The sequence below is a fragment of the Dromaius novaehollandiae genome, chromosome W, assembly GCF_036370855.1.
Source record: "Dromaius novaehollandiae isolate bDroNov1 chromosome W, bDroNov1.hap1, whole genome shotgun sequence".
Lineage (NCBI taxonomy): Eukaryota > Metazoa > Chordata > Aves > Casuariiformes > Dromaiidae > Dromaius > Dromaius novaehollandiae.
In genome coordinates, this window is record NC_088130.1 from 42,050,031 (window position 1) to 42,074,599 (window position 24,569).

The 24,569-nt window shown below is 37.7% G+C and overlaps 2 protein-coding genes across 7 annotated transcripts in view; both read right to left on the reverse strand.

Annotated features, from left to right (window-relative positions):
• Positions 1 to 5,767: 5,767 nt before the first annotated feature.
• Positions 5,768 to 22,184, reverse strand: LOC112983661 (protein FAM151B-like). 4 transcript variants are annotated; one of them, XM_064500030.1, is made up of 6 exons: positions 22,049 to 22,184; positions 20,446 to 20,571; positions 18,324 to 18,489; positions 12,620 to 12,837; positions 10,746 to 10,881; positions 5,768 to 9,931 (listed from the first exon to the last, which is right to left on the reverse strand). In XM_064500030.1, the coding sequence occupies exons 2-6, from the start codon at positions 20,462 to 20,464 to the stop codon at positions 9,778 to 9,780; spliced, it is 693 nt and encodes a 230-aa protein (XP_064356100.1). In that variant the 5' UTR covers positions 20,465 to 20,571; positions 22,049 to 22,184; the 3' UTR covers positions 5,768 to 9,777. The 4 variants fall into 4 exon arrangements, with proteins under 4 accessions (XP_064356100.1, XP_064356099.1, XP_064356101.1 ...); XM_064500029.1 differs by lacking the exon at positions 22,049 to 22,184 and adding an exon at positions 20,981 to 21,049; XM_064500031.1 differs by lacking the exon at positions 20,446 to 20,571 and having other exon boundaries at positions 22,049 to 22,178.
• Positions 21,831 to 24,569, reverse strand: part of LOC112988728 (zinc finger FYVE domain-containing protein 16) — a 32,623-nt gene continuing 29,884 nt past the window's right edge. For all 3 annotated transcript variants that reach the window (XM_026109413.2, XM_064500028.1, XM_064500027.1), the window contains one exon: positions 21,831 to 23,735. In XM_026109413.2, coding sequence (XP_025965198.2) covers positions 23,574 to 23,735 — 162 coding nt within the window. In that variant the 3' untranslated portion in view covers positions 21,831 to 23,573. The remainder of the gene's footprint in view (positions 23,736 to 24,569) is intronic.

Consider the following 24,569-nt stretch of genomic DNA (forward strand, 5'->3'; position numbering starts at 1 on the left):
GGCAAATGTCTCACTGGAGAAGTGAAATTCTTCTGAGGTATTGGAAGTATTTTGTACTTAATTTTGACAAAGAAGTAATGTGAAAAGTTGATGCTAATGTTTACCATTACATCAATGTTACAAGTGACCTTCGGAGGAAAAAAATCAGCTTTGTTCTCTTGTTACGTTGCTTAATTTTTTCCCCCAGTGAGGGAGTATGGAAATAGACACATCCTCTTATTTATCACTTAGGAAATGCTGAGTCACTACCAAAGGTACCTGCTCATAAGTGTTTCTCAGGCTGTGTACAGGAAAATTGGAATAGTTAATTAGATTTAATCCAATATAGCTAAATTAGTACAAACCCTTATGTGCAAGTGATACTCTTCCAGTAAAGCAGTAGGTTATTTTGGTTCTGGGAGATATACTTCTTTTGTCTTTGAAGTCTTAATCCTACTTGTTCTCCAGTTATTCATAAGGATTTTTTAAGCAAAGAATGGGAAGCAAGACCTGAATCTAGTGTTACATTTCCCCAAAAACTGGAAAGGTTTAAAAACAACAAAAGGCCTCTCAGGTGTTCTTTATACATCTTGATAAAGAAAACATCACAAGCTGAAATTTTTCCTTGCTAGTTTTCCTTTTAAGAGCCATGGTTTCCCACCTTGAGAGAACAGTCTGGCCTAGGTCTCTGTTAATTCATGTATTCCTGTTAAAACTGTGAGAAGTTACTAATTTATAAAACGTTTTTTCAGGCAGGTTGCTGTCCAGGTGGTCAGCTATGATCTCAACTATCATTCATATTAGAATACTACTTAGAATAAGCTGCTGTTTTTATTAGCTGCATGATGACAACACTATAGCTGTCAAACAGTCTCACTCACTGTAGGCGAGACCTCAGGATGGAGTAAAGTACCAGTGCTTCAGTGACTACAGCTGAACTAAATTAGAATCTGATCCAGCAAACACTTGTGCATATGCTTAAATTTAAGGATGTGAATTACTCCTATTCAAATCACTTGGATCACTAATGCGATCAAAATTAAACATAGCCGTGTTTGAAACAATGGCAATGTTGCCTTGAGTCAGTGAATTCTTTGTCAAATTCAGTGATGCCAACTGTACTAGTTTTGAAACTGATTTACAAAACTGAGTACAAATGCCTGTATCAACAGCAATATGTGGTTTAAAAATATCCCAAATGGATTGCCTGGTGGCCTGGGTACAAGCAAACACATTTTATATATTTTGATATAGCCATATATAATCATGCATTTTAGAAGAAAGCAAGATATTTATACTTGATGATAGATTTATCCTAGGAAGCAGTATTTCTTGGAACAAAACTACTTAGGGAGCTGTGGTGAATAAGGAGTGAAAGAGCTGAGGAGCAACACTATCTGAAATGTCTACTATATGGCTAAGGAGATGAACAGAGATATACCAGATAGCAGGAGAGGAGTTAGACACTACCTGAGGCTAACTCTGCTACCCATACATCAAGACAGATGTTGATAAACTGGAAATGCTATAGGAATTGCTGTGAGAATTAGAAACCAAATTTTATAGTGAAAAATTAGTGAAGCTCATCCACTCACCAAAGAGTAATTTCATAAATCTTTACACAGTCCTATTTTTAACTATTTAAAATGGAAGTAACATTTCAAGGTAAGTTACCTCTTTCAGTAAAATACACCACTTCAGAGATTTTTGATTTTGAATCTATCTGATAGATTTTTGCAGATCATATAAGAGTTTAAAAAGGTGAAAATATTTTATCTTTGGTGTTTATTTTCTCTGCAAAATGTTGTGGAACCATACAATAAAATTATTTTGCTAGACAAATAGTGGTAGCCTCACAAAAAAAGTGATCATCTAAAAACAGGCACTCAACTACTATATTTGATATTTTGGTTTAAGTAGTATAATAGTCACTGCATAAAAATGCTGTACAGAAGCACTGTTTAAGGATACATACTGTGTTCAAAGTATAGTTTGCAAAATATCCTTCCCTGCACTTTTTTTGTTTGTTTATGCTATAAGGTGAGAGAGGCATTTGAAGGCATTATTTTTTCTTTTTACAGTTATGAAAAAGAATGTAGCACTTGCAAAAGAATATTAGCATAAACTGATGTAGCTACAAAAGAAAACTATTAAACTAAAACAGTCATTAAATAAATGTCTTTTTTTCTCATCAATCTTTGATGAGACCTTTATCATTCTGCATCTGTTAAGCAGTACAGCTGATTATTTTTCCAACCAAAACCAGGTATTTATGTTCAAGGGGATTCTTACATTAGTAAACCATTACTCCATCAGTTCACTATTCTGTTCATGTAACAAGAGCATGGCTTCCTACAGAAAAGTTAATTTTAGTCACAAATAACCATCCTACAAAAACATACACACTGTAAGCATGAGGGGGACAAACTTTCTTAACCTTCAAGTTGAAACAACCCAGCGTGAGAGGGAAGAATGCCTTTTGCACAGTACTTCCCAAACAAGCACTTTCTTCTTAAAGATTTACAGGCTCTCCAAAACCTTCAGAGAGATTAGTTTTGATATGGATACATCTTAAGAAAACTGAGGTTTTCTTTGCAGGGTGAAAGAGATAAAATGCCAGTTTTTATGACTAATTACTCAAATAAAATATCCAGCTAATAATCCTTTTGAAAAGATAATAGGTCTTGTACTCTTTTACATGAGTTAACCATGTTTTAAAACATGATTATTCCACAAAATTCCTGTTCTTCAGAGAAGGATGCCCATCATCTGATACAGGTGTCTCCTTGGCAGCTGATGTTTATTGTTGGTTTAAAGAAAGCACAGATCTCTTAGAAATGTCCTTGGTTTTAACATTTCATGTATTTAAAAATGCAATTTTTATGCAAATGCAAAAAGATAAGCATGCCTCTTTGTACAGAATCAGCAAGAGAACCTGAGCACTTTGATTAGGGACCCAGTCACTCTGCTGATACAAGCAGTTAAGTTACTTTGTGCACATCCTTTGAGTTAACAAATTCCTTGTAAATATCTCTTAAAACTCAACAAAGTTTGCAATAACTGAACTACAGGCATTACAGAAGAATTAGTTAACACTAATTTTGCATCCATATAAATTCTCTACAGTAGTATCTACTATGTAGCTGGTGAAACGTGTCATTGGATCATGAAAAAATGTAGGCCAAGGAACTTCCTGCTCAAAGCAAGGCTTACTTCAAAGCTCAATCCTATTGCTCATCTGCTCACCTGGAGTACTAGACACAACACAACATTCAGTCAGTGAGTACTGTAACGAACAGAAACTGAGGATAAATTTAGACAGTTTTTAATTCACCTAAACTGGGATTTGGAAAGACAAGGTGTTAACACTTCAACGCTTAAGGAATTACCACAGGATTCTGAACATCTACATGAAGTCAAAACCACTATTTAAAAATTAAACCGTAAAGACGGCATCTCCTGTAATGCAGGTCTCTGTCTAGCATCACATTTTACCTCTAATATTAATTCAGAGGTTGTGTCCCAGGCAGGAAAAAAGTGAATTTATGTCCAGCTGGCATTAAGCACTGCCTAAAAAAATGCTAAGATCCTAAGTGAAGACACTAAAAAATGTCGTGTACAGTCCAGGTTATTCACAAATTTCTGAAATCCAGGTACAGATACATGCTGATGGAATGTAATCAGCTCTTCTATTCCTTTCCCAAAGTTATTAGCTAGCAATTTTGAACATATTTACAAGCTGCCACAGATGGCATGAGTTATAACCTTCCCTCTGAAAAGTTAGCCCATTTTTAAATATACACTTGATCTGTATATACATTTTAAAAACACAATAGCTAGAACATCTTTTTAAAACACATTTTAGTTCTGCTTAGACAGATTCCCATTGAGGTTACAAATTTCCATATATGCAACTTTTTATGTTAGAGCAGTGACAGGAAAGCATTGGCTTTAAGGACAGAAGAATCACTGAAAATTTAAAGGGAACAAAGCCAGAATATAAGGACATTAAAAAAGAAATCATTGACCCCAAAATTCAGATTTTCAAAATTCAGAAGATGACAGAGTACAGTACTTTGCATTTTACTGCAAGCACAATAAAAATAATTCTTTATCATGGGTTTTAATGAATAAGCTCTGCTATGGCAGTCTAAGATGGTGTTATCCCCAGCCATCTATCACACCCTTCTGCCAGAAGTTACTGCTGCTGTATAGCAAAGTTGGCAGGAGGGAACACACGGACCTTCTACCCTAGTGCATGCAATTCTGGCACCTGAAATGGAGAAACTGCAGTGTGAAGTGAGTATCTTCTTCAAAGGTGGTCCCTAAAAGGGTACTACAATAATGCAATAATTACAGTAGTCTACAGTAAAAAGACAACTCAGAAATAATAGCAGCTAGAAGAACATAGTACCATCTTACCCCACTTAAAGACATGACAAAATTCATCTGTTAAAGCCCTAGGAGGGAAGCAGCAATCTAAAGACTGACAGAAGACCCTGACTTGGATTTTATGTAGCAGCCCTTGCTTTTGGTTATCAGTCAGTCAAAGATTTGTAGGTAAAACTCGTACTAAATGTAACAAGTTAATATATAGAGGATATGTCAAGGATCAGGGAATTATATTGCATAAGCAGGATATTCCTGCAACAAAAAATTAACAAACTAAAGTGAGGAAAAAAAGTCTACGGACTTCAAAAAAAAACCAAAAAATAGCAATAATAATAGCTTTTAAATTAAAATTTCAATACTTACTAAAAACATTTCGTATTATGGTAGAAAAAAATTCTAACTAACATGGAGCTTAGAAAAAGATGTTTCTTCAACAAAAAAAAACGTGTCCAAGCACTTGTCTTTTTGTTATATTAATAGCTTTACTGACCCTTCTGAAAAGAAAAGCTCTCTGAAAATTGAAGAGATTTTAAATAAATTGATAGAATTCTTTAAAGAACATTGAAATTTAAGGAAGTCTTTTCCTCAATATCAGATATGCTGTTGGATGCAATTCATATTACTCTAATAGGCTCTCCCCAGAGCCTATTCCTTCTTTCAAAAACAAAAGAAAACAAAAACCAGACCAAACATTTTGAATTCCATAATACTGTCTTTTCAATCACGAATGACAGAAATTCCTGAAGGTAGGTTTTAGAAGTGAAGGTTTATGAAAATCTGATTCTGCACAAGGGGAACTGAGAGGTCCAAATACAGCTTCCTGGGGCTGGTGCACAACCACTACTGACATGAAAAAGATAACATGCACCATGTGCTGGAATCAAATTCTTTAGACTCCAAACACAGTCCAATAAAAATCACAAGCGAATGCTGTACAGTGCTTGGGCTCGATAACACGAAATAGGATTTAATGGAAATTTAAGTGCAGAAATATATCTGTAGTAGCATTAGCAAAGGGCCTGATCACAGATAGCTGGATGATAAATAAAACAGAAGGTTTAAATTTAGTATGAAGAAAAAGACTGTTCTTTACACTCGGAGAAAACCAGAACAGAAAAATTATTCAGATAAATGCTGAAGATGAAGATGGGGAGAACTATTTTTTGAAAAAATGTCTTTGGGAGCATTTTCTTAGATTCCACAGCAAACTTAAATAATACAAATCTCAAAACATTAGCTTCTGTTTTGCTTTCATCATAATACTTGCATCTCACTGCAGGTTATTATTCAGTATTTATGCAAGACTAATGATGTCAACTTTCTTCTGCAACTTGTTATATTATCTACAGAGTAAGTTCCATCAAATTCACATAAAAATACAAAGATTGAATGATACTTACAGTAAATCAGAAATATTTTATTAATCTATTAACTTGCCTGGATGTCCTTTTGCAGTTTGAATGCCACTGTTAAGCACTCTATGAATGATGCATAGTTCCACTAAAGTCAACCAAATTTGTCCACAAAGTCTGAAAAATCTGTCTGCAAGTCTAAAAATCTGGCTGAAAGTATGCCAGACACGAAACTTCTGGCATACTTTCTGGCTGAAAGTATGCCAGAAACCAGACATGAAACAACACCGTTAAAGAAAATGATTCCACAAAGAGGACACAAAACTTACGACGCCTAAACAAAGCGTTAAGTACAAGGACACAAGATAAAAAAGACAGCAATGGCTAGACCAACATAGGACTGTCGTAGATACCCATTTCCAACAGAATAAATAACCGGCTTCCATCTCCCCTTTATTATTTCATTGCCAGCCCCCAGGTTAATACATCTGATTTTACAAGGAAAGCATTTATATCAAGACTTGCATGAAAACAGAGAAACAAATTCAATCATATTCAGCTATGTGCAAGTCAGACCAAATACTAAACAAAACAAACCACTTCACAGGAAACTTAATATAATTACTTACTTTTACACAGGTAAAATACAGATACATACAGAAATTCAGATACAGAGGATAATTCATGTAGAATAATCAAACGTCATAAAGTTAAACACTTCTGTCACTGCAAGAATGCTTCACAGAATTTATTGCTAGCATTTTGTCTAACCCAGTTACATGGGTTGTTATCTTACTAATTTTTCTGGTAATCCAGATCATGTCTTTTTTCAATTTTATCTGAATATCCCTGTTTATTCATATCCACAGGTACTAGTCTATGGTGTTTCCTCCAGGATGTCTGCACCCTTGAAAATACTTTTGGTAATTACTGATAGTGTTTCCTACTTAATAATATAATCATAGTTTTTAACAATTCCCAATCCCTCAGATGAGAATTGCTAAGCGGGGAAAGGGTTTCTAAATCGTAGAAAAGCCTGCCAGTGTGGAAGCAAAAAGTCCTAACAAACTTTAAGATGAAATCTGTTAAATCAATACACCTAAGTGCATCCAACAGCAAGGAGCATAACCTGATCTAGGAGTCCATTCTGGTCCTAAACCCTCATATAAATTGTGTAACAAAAGGATAAGGAGATACTCTTGTCTTTATATCTACTAAAATGAAATGTATGGCTACAGAGTTGCTGTTTCTGAATAGTCAGCCCTATCTTGAAAAGAAATCTAGACTAAGCCTAGAACTAGTTAAGTGTTCAGAAAGCATAATGCGAGAACTCAATACTATTTAATGACACCTTGCATTCAATAAATGAATACTGCTACAGTGATGTCTCCTAAGGCTGTTTCTTTTATGTCCTTCAAAAGCAAATTCTGTTATTCATACACCTGCCTAATTAATTTTGGCTAACGCAGCTATGTTGCTTTTGGTTCCAAAAGCTGGCTCCTGTCCCCTAAATGTTTCTTGTTCCATAGTATATTCCAGAGAATAAAAACTCTGAGCTATACTATTTCCTACTAGTTTATTGTATGCTATAGATTCAGGGCCATGTCTGTAACTTTGGTTTAAGTGGGCCTCAGTCAGTCATGTGTCCTGTTCTCCCCAAAGAGGATTTAAGTGAAAAGGTCATTATCCAGAAAAGAACACTGCATGATCAGATCTGCTAGTACACCTGCTCATTCAATAGCTTCTGAACCTGGTTTAGTCAAAGCGACCTGGGTTAGAAAGGGCTCTCCTATTTAAAGCATTTAAAATACTTTACATAGTTAGGATAGGTTAGAAAATACTTAGTCTTTTTCCCATGCTCTAGCAAGGTGTGCATACAGAGATAATAGAAACAGATACTTCAGAGAAAAGTGAGGTTAAATCCTTTCAAGTCAAGTCTTGTTGTCACACTGAACTAAGAAATACATCACTTCTTCCAATTCATTAAGAAGAATTACACTGCCAAACTTGACCTTTTGAGTGTTACTGCCATTCACATTGACTGACTGTGCAAATTAAATGAGGTCCTCTGTTTAACTATTCCAGGTACAATGAGATACCTTCTTCCTTGTTTGGAAAAATATTTCCTGGTTTTATCCAACTACATTGTAACTGAATACATGACAAAAATGATGAAAGCCCTATCCCTCATGTAAGTAACAACCATGAACCTTGAATTTTAATGACTGCATGAAATCACGGTATTTCAAGATTTAGGATTAATGAATATAACTTAACTTTTCTGACAGAGTTATATTAATACTAAAAATAAAAAGCTGTAAGAACAAAAAGATTTTTTAATTAATTTTGTAGTACTAAGAACCCTGCTCAGGGTTGTGCAAAACATCAAAGATAACAAAATTCCTGTTGCAAAGCGTTTACAGTCCAAATATTAAATATTTAAAACACTGGAAATCCTAGAAGATTTTGCTTTGGAAGAGTTTGTCTCTGCCTCCCCACCCTCTCAGCCCTTTGCAGTTTCACATGTGACAGCCTTATGAAAGAAGCTGGATAAAATTGGTAAGCCTTACAGAAGACAAAGGAAACTAAGAATGTTATCATTCAGAATTTGAATTCAGCCTGTATCGTTAACTCTTAAGATTTTACTCATCAGAACAATCTAAAGTGTGATGAAGCTATTTACTGAGAATCAAAGAATGTAACAGATTATTACAAGCTATATTTGGCATATAATGCATATTAAAAAGAATCAGATTTGATCTGTGTAGGTATAATCAGAATTTAGATAAACTGAAAATCTAAGATTTTTCCTAAGATGTGAGAGGAGCGGAAAGAGGAGGGCAAGAAGGCGCCAGTAGAATGCCTCTTCACAGAATCAGCCTTCATCTAGAAATAAAAATCTCTACTGTCATTGTGAATAAAAAAAAATCACAATGTTAGGCAGAAGACAACAGTACATAGCTTGTGTTTTAATCTGCAGAGATTTCAATGTCAGTATACATTTTAAGAGATAGAAACGCAACAGAGGAAAGAATGATTCAAATAAAACGGGTAGGTCTTTTCCTGCAGATAATAAATAGGGTTGCAATGAATTAATTTTTCTCAAAGAAAGTTCAGCTTTTCAAAAGCTCCTGAAATAGTATTACAACAGTTAAAAACATGTACAACCCAAGAAAATACAGAAAATAATGCTGTAAACACTAATTATTGTACAGCTATTTCATTTGTACAGCCTCTGGCTTTTAGAAAGACTTCAGCAGAACATTCCACATAATTCCTGTTATAGTTACATTTAGTTGAAAGAACAATCAACACTTCTCTGTCTTAAAAGCTCTTAATGGTGGGAAGCCATAGTCTGAAATGCACAATTGCACAATGGTAACAACTGCACAGAACTAATTTAGTTCTAATTCTGTATAAATAACCAATCTTTCTCCCCTGAATGCGTATCATCATGGATCTCACTGTGAACACCTAGCAAACACAATCTTCTCTTGATAAGGAGTGAGAACTTTATCAGTTATGATAGCACTAAAAATGGAGTTTATCAAGAGGAACTACAAAGTAACTCCTTCAGGAAGAGCATTGTTCTGTACTTACTACAGTCTTCTTTCTGTTTGTCCTTCTGCACAAATGGTAAAAATAAAGTCTTTGGTAGAGACCTAGTGTCCCACAGACCTTGGCTTACACAAAAGCAGCTGGTAGCAAATTACCTTGGTTCACAGGTATCATTTGGAGGCACTCTCCTCTTTATATATTTGCAACATCTTGCAACATGCAAGAATATTTAGGGAACATGGGTTGTCTTACTATATGCTACTGGATGAAAGAGAGGGAACATGTGTATGATGAGGAAATAACAATTCTGACCTATTACAGAAGGCATTATATATCTATTTGGAAAGCCTTTACATAAAGTGTTATAAAAAACCCTTCATTATTCATGGAAATTATCTATACAGTTATTTGGGAAAGAAAATGCACTTCCATGAACAAGAAACCTTCACATTAAAGAAGTTAAGTATTATAAAGTCAGAGTTTGCTGGCATCATATTTAATATTCTATTCCTATGGCTTTTTTGAATTCAGAGTTTTGCGGTTCTAAGATATCATAATAAACCCGACTTTTATCAAAGTTCTCTCGTATATGAAGCAAATCTTCTACAGAATACTCATCTTGCTTTCCTGTCCAAACAGTGAGGCTGTATCTATATAAAAAAAGAAAAAAAGAAAAAAGAATTTAAATTGGTACACTATTATCTTATTTTAAGGCATATAAGACAGAAAGACATGGCACTAATAAGTTTCTGTCTTGTGCTTTGACTGGGCACCTTGAGCGGTGCTTGAGGAACAACTATTAAAGTTTAGATAACCAGAATAGATGATAAAGATGAGTAAATTGCAAGATGTGTGAAGGTTTTATTCTCATTCTTTTCTATATATAAATATAATTTTCCTATGAAATTATTATGGGCTTCTAAGAACCATTTTAAAATAGAAACTAAGTCATTTTGTAAACCACAGAAGGTATTCAAGTACCTAAGCAAAATTCACCAGTTTCACAGCAAACTCATTAACTTCCAATTCAAAAATCACATCTTTGATGTTTTTAAGTTGCATTATTACACGAAATATAAACACTAAGTATATAAAAATGTAAGTATTTAAGTTGAATTAATTCCAAATGCAACAAACTACTTGGTCTATTTGACTATACTAGTCTTATGAAGTGTTTGCAATGGAACTGGATTACAAACCTATACAAGATTCAATACCTATGAAGTAATTTTAAAACAGCCTTTTGGAATTTTAATTATTTTACAGAAATGAATAGCCCCCGCTTCTGTACACAAAAACAATTCAAAAGCTAAAGGAATTAAGGAACTCAAGAAATAAACTAAAAAGGAAAAATATTTTCAACATAATTGGGATGAGTGTGTACACATAAATGTGCTGTATTTCATATTAACAAATATGTGCATTTATAATAAAACTGCTAAAAATACCCGCCCTCAAACTTACCTATCTGATTGTTGTAATAACCAGCATAGCTCAGATACCGACTGCCGTACTAACGCTGCTCTCACAGGGTAAGTTACAGGCTGAGAAAGTGTATTGCATATTTGAGCCATTTCTTTCACCATCATCCAGTCATAGCCTACAATAAAGACTATTTGATTAAAAACAAATCTTTGCAAATACGATTTCTATCAAAAAAAATACACAATGTTTTGTAGAAGAGTCACGTTTTAAGACAAAACATAAGCAAACGCGAGTGTTGTGAATCAGATAACTCTAAAAGTGATATTGCCAAATGATTATAAACAAAAACCATCATTGTTCCAGGGAAAAAAAGCAATGCTAACAAGAAAAGCAAAACTTATTTTGAAAATCCTTATTTCCAGTAACTAAAGCATTATTTTCAATACAGCTATACAGTGTGTTTTTTTCAATTGTCCAGGTAATTATATTGTTGCTTGCGCTCTAAAAAAAGAGTTGACTTCAATACAGGCTACTTTTAACTTGACAGTGGACCTTTAAAAACAAAAACACTTCGGAAAAAAAAGGATTTCAGAATAAATGCAATAAAAGACAAAATTATACAAAAATGAAGCAGGTAAAATATTTTCTACTTAAAAAATGCTAAAAGCAAGCAATCTAAAACACTTTATAAGTGTCAGTTTTTAAGATTTTTACAAGCACTAGAACTAGTTGAAATTACATTTAACTGCTCTCTTATTTCTACTGGCTACAAAAATCTTAACTTCAATAATGACAGTTAATCATTTTTTCTGTATTAATCATATGCAACAGAGTGACTGAACAGACTAAAAAGCACCAAATCTTAAAAAAGGTTTGGCTGGGCAAACACCAACTTGTAGTTATAATCTGTCAAATTTTCCTGCATCTTACGGTATAGCCTTAATTAGCATTAACATAAGCTGAACTTTAGAATCAAAATAAAATTACCAACTCTATTAAAATGATTATTTGGTAGAGTATTTCCAATGCATACTTCTAGTAACTTTTTACTGTACTCAAAATGCTTTGGAGAAAGTATTATATCGTTTAGTAAAATTATTGTATACCATATAATAAAATCATGATTAACACAATACTAAATCTTGCTAATGACTAGTTACCAATTTGGAAAGGTGTCCAATTTTGTTGCTGTAGTCACAGATAATTTCAATGGGGACTATGCTAATGCACACAAACGCATGTGTGCTGGGCTCCCTAAACCCCTAATACAGCAACCATGAGAATTATGAGAGGGAGTCTGTGAAAGAGATTCTAAAATAGTGATTACAAGTTCAGGATCTAAATTCTAGTTAAGGATTAACAGTAAGAAACTGCAAATAGATTTTCAAAACTGATATTTTAAAAAATTACTAACAGATCAATACATTGGAAATTTAGAGGAAAAAATTTTCAGTAGAAATGAAATGTTAAAAAGTGTTGATGCACAATTTGATTTTAGTCATCTAATGCAAAAGCACTTTGATAGGTTTTAAATTACCAGCTAATATGCTATTTTTCTTCAGGAAATGTGCCAGAATTCCAATCGACAAACCAAACCTGCTGTAAATCAGGGAGCAGCCCTACCTGAAACAGGGCCCAAGCAATTTGGCCCAATAATTTCCTCAATACGTGAGAATGAGTTAAGCAACAAAAATATCCAATCTTTATATAGTTCTGTCACATTTCAATTAAACACTGAACTAACTGCTACATAACACACATTATCAAATATCCACCAATAAAGAAAATAATTCTTTTATAATCACTATTATTTTCAAACTGACAAAATGCATACAATTTATTTTGAATCAATTTTGAAAGGAATTTGAACAAAATTGGCCATACAGCATAAGTATTATATTTTCCATCTTTACCGTTATTGTGTTTTCCAGGGTGCCAGCCAGTTGACCATCCCAGTGATAAGGTTACATCTGGGAAAAATGAAGTGACAGTGTCAAGGAATCCTTTTGCATCCACCACAGCATCATTTCCATTAGGTCCTGGTAGGATATCTGCATTGATCCAAACAGGTCGTCTCAAACGCAGCTTCACATGTTCAAGAAGCTCCAAAGAAGGCCGCACAGCTTCTAGACTGTACCAAAAACACACGGTTGGTAAGATGCGTTTCCCAGATTAAGAACAGAAAATGCATAGTACGCATACAGATGAATACGCTGAAGAAACTGTCCCAGGAAGCCAGAGAGCATTTGGGCAAATGCTGAGGACCCTTTCTACCACAAGCTGACTATAACTGCTGGGTAAAGTAAGGCGTAAGCCTCACGTTTCCCTGCTGCCCAGTACGAGCTGCTCCATGGCACTGGACAGTACTGGGTTAACCTTCCTGCTGAGTCACTTCAGCGCAGCCTGTTTGGGGCACAAAAAAGGTTCTTTCCTTTCCTTGACCCTTTCTGTTCAGAAAGGTGGCATTTGCCGGACTGCCCCTCCGACCCGAGCACAAGCACCCCGCTCAGGGAAACGCTGGCTCTGTTTTCAGGAGCTGCGTCTCAGAAAACACATGCAAGAAGAGACTACACACAATCCTGAGCATTACCACTACAGACCTCTGGAACAGCTTTGATTTCAAACGTGCTTACGCTGGTTGCTACCAACTACGAGATGCAAGAGACAAAAATTAAATCGGCTACTAGACTGATGCATACATTATACTCGGAAGGGCCTGTGTATGTCCAAGAACAAGGACTTTTCATATTTGGAAAATGCTGTTGAGATACTGCAACATAAAGCTCTTATTGATGAATACATTTGCATTTACAGAGAATTGTATCTCATGGCTCTTCTAATTTGTGGCCTTTTAAGAGTTGGATTTTTTTTTAACTAGAAAGCTTGGGATAGATTCTAATAAAGGAAGCCACAATAGGATCTGACTAATATTATGGCTTAGATTCAGCCACTGAACAGAAGAGATCCTGAAGTCACATACACTGTCATGAATTTAAATATGTTTCTTCTGTTTACATATGCCCCTGAAGTTTATATACTATCCAAAGCATAAAAATAATAGCTTGAGCTAACATTAATGGCTTAAGTATTTTTCACGTTGTCTGCAGCCAGAACAGCTCAATTTTTCCCTGAATTAATACACAATTTACAAAGTCAAAGCCAGTGGGATACCTTATTTTTCTTTTTTACTACAAAGTATCTGATAAGGCGAAGAGAAAAAAGCCCCAAGTAGCTTCTCCTGAAACAAACAAAAAACCCCTCGACGATGGCAATGTTCTTACCGAACAGCATTTGGAAAACGCACTTATATTGCCTACTCCATATTAAAATGATTCTGGCATTTTTTTAAATGAGACTCTGAAGTCCTCTTACAGAATACATTCATTTTTGTATGTAAAGCCAGACAACATGAAATGTGATTAGGGGGTCAGTCAAGCAGATAAGAGTTGAAGTACACAAAAGATTTCTTTTTAAGCATTGTTGGCCTAATCTTTAATATTTCACCAATGGTATTCAAAGAAATACTATCCAAAAGAACATCAAATACTGTGTTACTCATTTGAATATATCTGCACTGTGTGCTTGTAATTTTTAAATGTTTTTATATGATTAGACTCATATAATGCAAATGCTTTTCTAAGTCATTGCACATGGCAGGAAACTCCTTATGGAAAAATAAGAAGTAGCTGTTCTTAAATGACTTTAAACAATAATTAAAAAGAAAAAAAAATCTACTTCTCCTTTCCCTTCCCCATCCAGGCAGACATCTACAGATTTGGTAACAATAAAAGGATTTAGCCTGTCCACATTTCTTGTACTTTCGCACAACTTTAATGTGAAAATTGTAATTATATTATGAAGGACAAAAGGCACAAATCACATTTTACAATTCTACCAATTTTTGCATTTCTGTAGCACGTTGAGGTCTTGATCAAGCTCTTTTTAACATGGGGGTGGATTTTCCATCTGTTCCAGAAACAGACATTGTACATGCATATGCAGACAAAACTAAAGTTGGGAATTGCAGAGGTGTATATCTGAAAATCACAGCTCACATTGAACCCCATTTCAAACTTTTCAAAGCAATTTCATGGGATTTTCAGGTGTATTTTCCATTAGCACTTATGAAACTGCATGGTTAAAATTCCAACTGAACCTACAAAATTTAAATAAAAAATTTAGGCCAAAAAAACAGAATCTACTTCAACATACATACACTTCAGCATACAAAAAGCAATAAACTTCCTTTCTGTATTAGAATCCATACCGAAAAAATCTGACACCACAGGACAATGATGTGGCATGCGATCAGATATTCAAGGGATTACACTTAATTCTTGAATAGACACACTCCAAAGTATTTGTTACTAGCGGAGCTGACCAGGAAATAGAAATCCTTTCTTTAAAAAACAAATGTTCTGGGGAAATAAAAATTTATGCTGGTATTGGCTGATGTTTCTAAATTAGTAAGTCCTGGAACAGGATTTTGTTTTTCATCAGAAGCTTTCCTGGAAGGCCCTGACATTTTCATTGCCCTCCCATGGGAGAGAACAACACTGAGAAACCTCGGTGACCGCGGCAGAGACCTGCACGCAGCCGGGCAGAGGAGACCCAGGGTGCTCAGCTCCCCTTGCAGCCTGGAAGCAACTCTCCAGTTTCCCAGCTCTAAAGTTGTCTTCTCCAATTTCTTTGTGCAGGCAGAAAAGAAAACTGACACAAGTTTTCCAGACAGGCACTATCATTTCAGTTTTCTCAACAGAAAAACTTTGCTCAGGGCCAATTATATTTCCCATAAAAAATTTCTGTTTTGAAAACAAGGGGAAGAGTTTCGACAGAAAACTTCTAAGCATATCTATTGATTATTAATCCTTGTGTGGGTCCTAGCAAGGAGCTCACTTTCTACCAGATGGAAGGATGCGGGCAAGACCCTTCACTGCAAGATGTGAGAACACAAGGAAACCCTAATCCAGAAAGCAGTTTGTGGAAAAGTTTTCTAGATGTATCCTGACTAGAACTGCATTGCTACTGATGGTAACTGTTGAATTATCAAACAGAAATCTGTTCATATAACTCTTAAAGCCAGCTTTATGGAAAGCTGCTGTGTTGTAATGGCTATTTTACTCTGCAGATGTGTAACTTCTCTGAAGAAGTCATCTACCCGAAATTCAGATTAGCTAAATCTTGGACCCAGAGGTAGAATTCAGTCTTAGTTCTTATAAAAGACTAAGCTGGGGAAAAGAAATAAACTAATCTGCAGTAACACAGATTAATCATGACAGAACACCAAATTAACTGTTAATCTTTTTTACTTTTTTGGTAACTCAGAGTATGAGAGAAACCAGCAGGAAGGCATTAAATATTGACAGTACTGCCAGGAAAGAGTGTGACAGCATGCTTCCCCCCCAACTCCCAACCTGATGTGCTCTTCCCCCGCTAACCTGACCTTTCCGTAAACAGCACATAGCCAAGGGCTAATTAAGCATGTGCCCACCCCAATACGGCTGCTATGCAAATATGACTACGAGTCAACCATCTTACCCCATAAACAGGAGGCAGCCCAGAGCCCGTTGAGCTCTCCTGCGTGGCAGCGAGCTGCATGGCAGAATCTCCCCGTGAGTAGGGACACCTCTCAATGCTACTCCTCGAGGTCAAGAGATTTCTTACCTGTGACAGATCCTCGGTAAGCGACTACTAGTGCGCTGAAACTTTGCAAATTTTGCTAAATTGCACCTCTGATTGTGCACATAATCCTTTAGACATAAACTGTTGACCAAGTCTGGGATTAAGATTGCATCCAGCTGCCCCAACCCCTCTGAGGAGGAGTCTGGAAAGCAAGGGGGTCTACTCTGAACCTCATGACTCAACAGGACGGTGTCCTTGACAATTTCATCTGACCCTGTCCTCCATGCAGTAAATAACCGAGTGTACTTTGCCATCGAATCTTGTTAAGCCACTGTTTTATCCGCCATTGAACTTTGTTAAATCACTGTCTTATCTCAATAAAACATATTGCTACTTCTTATGAGTGAAGTGCATCATTCATCCACAACAGAGTCAGTCATCAAACCTGAGGTTTTGCTTTTTCTAGAGCAAAAATGTCCAAAAAGCTGTTGAAACGTGTAACAGTTTCCTTAAGTTACTTTATTACTGAGAACTGAGTTTTTAAGTGACCACGTGAAAACTCTGCTAGCTTATCGGACAGAGAATTTTCCAGGCTTGGTAAATGAGCAACACCAATGTACTGTAATGAAAGATGATCTTGTTCCAAAGATTTCTTCATGGAGTGGAGAAAATACTGCTCCTCCTATTAGTTGTCATGCAGCATAGCACTGGTATCATTTATCAACAGTTAAATAATATAGTCTTGAGAAAACGGAGAATGATCTTACATGCAAATTCATGTCCACAAGCTCCACAACGTTTATATGTAGCATGGTTTTCTGTGCTGATCACAGACCAAGTGCCCCCAGTATCAGGGTTGATAGTTCTACCTGAAATTGTAGATATTTTCAGGGAGCTGAGCCGAATGTAAGTAAGTATCTTGAGAGCTAGAAACCATTCTTAGTCCCTTACTAGCCTTCCTACATTCAAATGGAGCTAAATTAATTTGAAATTTTCACTGGGACATGACTGTCCAAACTAAGGGCCCTTAAATTTATCTTTTTGTTTTCTGCAGCTCATCAAATAGGAAGCTGTAAGTCAAACTGTAGCTTACCCATGCCCACCTACAGTTGAATCAGCCAGCTCCCTACTTCCATGATATAACAAAAGCAGAAGACTGCATGAATATTTCTGTCACAAATTGTCCATGCCTTGTATTTCCATTCCGGACACTGCTCAACTCCACTTATGGGGGGGGGGCGTGGGAGGGGGAAACCTACAAAGTAGATCCACTTGCTATTATATAAGCTTTCAAACTGTTCCTGACTGAGAAAGCTATTTCTACTAAATTTAAGACTCCTTCTCCTTAAAAGGGAGGCACTGGTGCATCTCACTGAGAGAAACATTAAGAAATGTTCAATACATGCAAATAATCTATTTTTTTTCCAATCTCAATTTCAGGAACTGCTGAACTAGTTTGGTCAAACTGCTTAAACAATTCAGCCTGCGATACACTTGGCCTGACAAAAAGAGTTTAAATAGTTACTGCTGGGCAAAGTCATAGGCAAAATTGAACAAAACACTGAATGGAAAGCATGAGATAATAGAAATATGTGTAATTAAAATTAACTCCTCCTATAATAGTTAACAATCACTATATAGCAATTCAGTAACTAGTTCATTGAATATGAAATCATTATTTGTAGTTCAAAACAACTTAAAGCTTTAGAACCAACAGCTTCACTTCATCCCTTAAAGTATGGTTCAAAAATACTCCTCTGGTGAAAAATAATTCACCCAATAATTCATACTGCTTAAAATTAAACATTTATTCTCATAATGTATTCAATGACACTGATTATATTTCACTGTATGCTCTGTTCAGTAAAGCACGTTATATTAAATTGCACATTAAAAAAAACCTTTGCTCTACTGTCACCAACAGATAATTAGCACAACCAGTAAAATAGTTAATTAGCAAGAATGTAAAGTACATACAAATTTTTTTTTATATACCTCTTAAAATCCAGCTTGATGCCTTTGTTTGTCTTCACAATCTCTTTTAGCCATTCCTGCAATGTGTTGTCACTATCTGTTTCAGGTGGATGAACCATGATAGGGTCACGATTTCCTCCCTTGTCATCACGAAGAAGAATATCTGCTTCTACCATGTGAACAGCACCTGTTATTTAAAAAATAAATACTCTAACACAAGCAAATCCAAGAGTTCCAGTGTCTGCTTCAGAATCACAATTACAAGGAAAGTCTTTCTGCATTGGACTGTGCACACTTACTCCACAAAGATCACATACGAAGTACGCACTGCTGTTTGTGAAGCACCAGAGAAAGCATTTCTTCAGATATATCAGTCACTAAACTCTTTAGAAATCTACAAACAAGTGAAAACTGATTTTTAAAGATGCATTTGTCAAAGTAATCACAGTAGTTTTTTAGAGGTACAGCAAAATGAAAATCCAAAATGCTAATCCACTCTTCTTATGCTAAATTTCAACTTTTTCTTCTTAATATAAGATTCTAAAGCTTTTAGAGAAAAGGTCATCAGAAAACGTTAACACTGGCAAAGATTGTATTTTTCACCTGTCTCATTCTCAAAATTGACCAACCCAACCCACCTGGGCCAAAACTTAAAAAAGGACGTCAGCCAGACAGTTACAAAGTTCTGCCATGAAAATGTTAACTGAAACACAAGAAAAATGAGGGAAACTTTAGGAATGCTGTAAGTTCTTGAAAACAGCTTCCTATAATGAGAAGTATCTGACAGCCTGGGCAGTGCTATGAGCTTTGCAGAGAATTCAAACATATACAGTTACTTTGACTAAAATCCAATAAAAGATAATAATTATACTATCAGTAGAAAACAAGTTACGTAAGTTACAATCCTCCCAATATTCACATACATTAAATTAACATCCACTGAAATAAACTGCTCACTATTAACTTGAAGTACTCTAATTATCACGAACCAGGAAGGAAGGGGGAAGCCATAATAAAATTATGCTGTAGAATCCAAGAAACGTTACCCAGTATGTTCCAATATCTCAAACCATCTTTAAAAAAGCTAAAAGAAGATTTAGCCATATAAGACCAAAAACATTTGGAATCCTTAACTGTTTTGAGAAGATGGACCAGGCTTTGCAGTATAGCCCTGACAAACACCTGACAGGCAGAGCAAGCAGCTCTGCAGAGAGCTACTATAGAAGCAACCATCTTCTGGGGAAAAGCACTTCAGCTGCTGCTCTACAGGGAACCTCACGAGCAAAACCAGCATGAGGAGTTACCGCACCTTCTTCACAGGCATGTTTGCTCCACAGCACACTGCCCTTTCAGCAGTATCAACACTGAACTGCATCCAGCAGATGGATGGATGGAGTTTTAATCAGATCACTCCCATTTTCCAGTTTTCTGGAGTGGATCTGCGAAGGGAAGTGCCGGCACCACTGAAGGGCCAACATACCATGTGAACAAACAGGTAAGAACAGGAACAATGTGATCATTGCCGCCAAGGAACGGGCGTATCAGGGAACTACAATCTAAGCTTGGCATGATCATGCTAAGAAAATAGTTTTACCTGTAGCAGTTTTTGTATTCCTTACTATTTTGGTGGAGACAAAAGACAATGACATTTTGTGTCCTTATCTAAATATACAGGTTGAATGACATTCCAGATAAGCTGAGCTCAAGTGCATTAAGTCAGAACTCCTTAGCCATTGCTCTTGAGGGCTGGCAGGTGACGAGGATCGCTGTTAATCTGAAGGTCTAACCTAAAAGACAGCCTCCAAGCCTGGCCGCCTGTTGTCCTTTTCAAACTGAACCGGTCGGTCTAATAAAAGGCATCGCCCCCATCTCCCAGCCTCGTCCTGCCCACCTTCGTGATGAGAGACGCCGCATTGACGCCGGAGCCCTCGAGGGCTCGCGCAGGCAACAGCGGCAAGCGCTGCACAAGGGAGCTGGCTCTTCTCTCCCTGCCAGCCCACCCTGGCTTTTAACCTCGAGCTGGGGAAGGATGTGTCCCTGCTATGCACCCTGCCTCAGGAAAGGCTCACGAAACACGGGAAAAGGCTGTTTTCACTAAAGCAGGCACAACAGCAGACCTAGTTTCCCGTGTATTCACACTTACTTTTTATGGCCTCTTCCATTTGGGATTTTTTGTTCGCTGCGTGATACCACGTGATTTCCGCCCCATCTCTTGTTTTAATGCGGTTTGACCTCAGAAAATAATCCAGTATATTTTCAGCCCAAGCTCCTGTGGGGGAAGGCAAGACGCTCCCTAAACATCCCCAAGTGTCGGGGCAGGGCTGCCTCGCGCCACCCCGCCGCACCAGGCGGGCCCCAGCCGCCAGGGCCGAGCCAGGCCGGCCGCGCAGGCCGGGAGCCGGGCCCGCCCGGGGGCTGCCGCCCGCCGCGCTCCCGCCGCTCGTGCTCGGGGCAGCCGGCCGAGGCGGGCGCTTTGGGGCGCGCCGCAGCCCCCTCCTGCGGCAGCGCCGCGGCTCTCCGGCCCTGCGCGAGCCCCGCCGAGGCCCCCCGCGGCGGGCGGCAGCCGGGAGACGAACCCGCCCGCGGCGCCGGCTCCAGGCCCCAGCGAGCAGCGGGCCGGACCGCCCCGCGCCGCGCCGCGGCCGGCTCAGCGGGCAGCGCGGCCGCGGAGCCCTTACCCTGCGCCCCTGCCGCCATCGCCTCGCCGGCGCTCGCCCCGCCCCCCGGCCGCCATGTCGGGCGGGGCCCCACCCCGCCGCCGCCAGGGCCTGGCCCACCCGCAGCCCCCTCGGGAGAGCTGAATGTCCCCCAGGCCCCCGGGAAGGGCTGCACCGATCACCGCGGCCAGTGAAGGGTTTTGCTTTTTTAGCGGTTTCACCGCAAACAGCGGGCGCCGGGAGAGCCCTCACCGCAGGGGGCTCGCCGCACGAGGAGCGCTTTTAGCATAGCAGGTACCCAGGGCAGAGGTAACAAGTACGGCACAGACGCTGGTCCCAGGCTGCCTAGCAGCCCTCCTAGGAGCTGCAGTAAGGAAGAATTAAGAGCAGTCTATAGTCCTGTAGGAGCTCTGGGTACCAGAGGCTGGGGTTGGCAGGCACAGGCTCTCCCTGCACACAGGTCACGTACCAGCCAGCAGCAACAGCCCCCACTGACCTCTCACTTCAGCAAGCTCCCTGTCTTTTTTATCAAGTTATGAGGCCACATATGCAATCAGCTGTAGATTCAAATCCTGAAAGTACCTACACGTGCATGCCCATCTAAACAAGACCACCTCTATTTCCTTTATCGATGTCCATCACACCTTACTACACCTGAGACTTTTACACATTTGAAACAGTTGCTGCCTCCAAATACAAATTCTACTATTAAATATTCCATAGAAATGAACTGTCAAGAAATGGATCCCATTACCAAGCACCACCCTCCTCAACAGATCAACACACAGAAGAATCCAAAAAAGAGCTACAGAAACAAAACAAACCCAAGAAACATCCACCAAAAAAGCTTTTTTAAAGAGAAGACCTAAAATAACAAACATTCTAGTCAATTTTATTTGTTAGTGATAATTATTTAAAGTGAGTTAAACCATGGTAAGTGGTAAGAGTCAACTGTTCCTTTAGTTACCGCTAAGAAGAAACACAGGTAAAGCTAGTTTGCACCTATGGTATTGGATATCTGTGGTAACACAAAAGAGAGCCACCCCAACCTGGTTACATATCTGGTACAAATACACTTAACAGTGATACCTCTTAACTACTGTTCACCCTTTCAGTGTTGTTTGCTTGACTGTCTTCTTATGAACTGTTTTCAAGCAACTCCATTTTGTTCATAGTGCATACATATGGTGTGGTCTTCAGTTTTTCTCCAGGACTACAGTTTCTCTGAAAGAGTTGTATTAATTAGCTCAGATGCATCCTCAGTTTCCTCCAGCCTAAGATCTTGAAGCCTGAACCCTTCTAACGCTGGTGTCCCAAAGCACAGATAACAGCAAAGTTGATTAGATTAAGTTACAAATTTTGTTTTCAATACAAAATGTGTCCCCTGTGAGAACAAGAAGGCATCAAAGTTTTAATAGTCTCTCATTATAAAACTGTACCAGCATTTTTACTCAAAACAATACAGAGCTTGGATATATTTTTGTTTTGGTTCTGTTCTTGGTAAACAGTTAAGTGACAGTTATCAAACCCTGATTATGGTTCACTGAACCTCTGTACAAATCACGTGCATTGCAAGTACATAAATAGATCTTAATGACCGAATATCAAAAATACAAGAACCTCAGGTATACTAAAACAGTCTGTTCATGAAAATTCACACTTAATACATCTATTCTCCCTGAAAATAAAGGTGGCTGCTAAGAGCTGTCAAAAAGTAGCACAAGGGAGCAGAAAAGATATTACGGGATGCTTATCTGACTTATTGCTACATGTAGATTACTTCTAGGGTAACCGGGCTTCTTAATTATCCTTGGAAGGTCAAATTGTATCAGGACTTTTGAACACAGTAAAGGAAGAAATACCAGTATTTATAAAAATAGCATCATTTAAGTTAGATAAATCCTTATAAATACAAGAATGAAATCAGTTATTCTATAAAAAAATTAGAAGCATATGTTCCTGAAGCACCAGCATAATATCCAAATATTAAGTCAGGACTTCTCCAGCTACAGAGACTTCATAAACATACCTGCAAAGTTTTCTCCTCTTGCTTATCATACACAAGGTGTCAGATGGTGTGCACCTATAATCTGTACTGACACATGATGTTTCCAGTCAACTACTGAAGATCTATTTGAATCTCTGGTGGCAAGAAAACAGTTTTGTGCCAGCTAAGTATACTTCACAAGGTTTATCTCATTCACACATGCAAAGCACGTGCTTCAGATATAGATTAGATCTAACCCTAAGAATTTTTATAACACATGTATTTGAGGTTAAGAGGCAATAGTGCCAATACTATGGCTTAAAGTTACACTACACATAGTAAATGCTACAATTGTGTAAAGAGGTAACAAAACCCACCCTCTTCTGCAATTGTATTAAGTGTAAAGTTTCAGAACTCTAGGAAATACTAAAAACCACAATTCTTTTGTGGTAAAATAACCAGAGAGCCTGGGGTTGGTTTGTTTGTTTTTAAACAAAACCCAGTTTGAAAATCCATTGAAACAAAACTAGTTTTAGTGACATGGATATTTTTAGTGTTTTTAACATTACAACTTTGGTGTTCAGACCTGGCAAATCAGTATATTTTATGTAATATACATCATCCTCATCAAAACAGATGTTCTATAAGGAAAAATATTAACTCCATTTCCAATGGTAAACTTGTAGGATCTGACATCCCACCATGGATCACAGGAATCAGAGCACTGTCCAATTCATTCAGATAGTTCTGTGGAAGAAGCTGACCACCAGACCCTGCCAAGTACTCAACCTAGAAGGAAAAAAAGTTGGTATCAACACTTTTTATATGAACTAGATGACACAGAAGTGCAGTATCTTGGAAAAAAACAGTATTTCACCTAGTACTGAATGACAGGGGCACTGGATGGGTTTCCAAGTCAGTCAGTCACTGTAAGGTTTGCCATTGAGAAATATGCAACATTCCCCTTTGGCTTATAGGACCACACACCCTCCGCATCCCAGACTGCTTCAGACTGGTGTCCAAGAATGATGTTATTACTTCCTAATATCACCGTTACTTATAAGACTAGTTTCAAAATATCGCTGAAAACCAGAAACTAAGTTGATTTATAAGGTTCTCTGAAATAAGATAAGGAAGTATGACTGAGAATACCACCTTCAGAAGCAAGGAAGTTTAGATCTTGAGTTCAGATCTTGAGTTCTGTATCCTTTTCAGGGGCATCACCTGCTGGATAGCCTTGCTTTCTTTCTCTCCCATCCTCGGCTGTGCAGACCTGTCCTCTTCTGTTACACAGGCTTTGGTGCACATACCCCTTTACTGAACTAGCTTAGGGAGCTAAAATAGCAGAAAACTGTGTACTTCAAGAAAAGTACATGATCAGAAAACTATCTCTGTGATTCTCTAAATTGACTCACCTTGGAAGCAAATGCATGCCAGAGTTAGAACTAGGGAATGGTAACACAGGGTAAGCAAGCTATTAGGGAATGGGGCAGAAAAAGAAGCAGGCCTAGCCCTTTCAGGAGGAACTAGTCATTTGGACAGTTTCTACATGAAATTTCATTCTCAGTCTGGATCTGGGGTATGGTAAAAAATAAAAAGATTCAGAAAGGGACCCAAGGTCTT

What these genes read in the sequence shown, in the direction of transcription:
- LOC112983661 (XM_064500029.1), bottom strand. An exon ending in AATGGAAGAGGCCATAAAAA is followed by an intron (nt 18,490 to 20,445) that starts GTAAGTGTGAAT and finishes TTTAAATAACAG; the next exon opens with GTGCTGTTCACATGGTAGAA. An exon ending in TTATTACAACAATCAGATAG is followed by an intron (nt 9,932 to 10,745) that starts GTAAGTTTGAGG and finishes TTTTTTATATAG; the next exon opens with ATACAGCCTCACTGTTTGGA.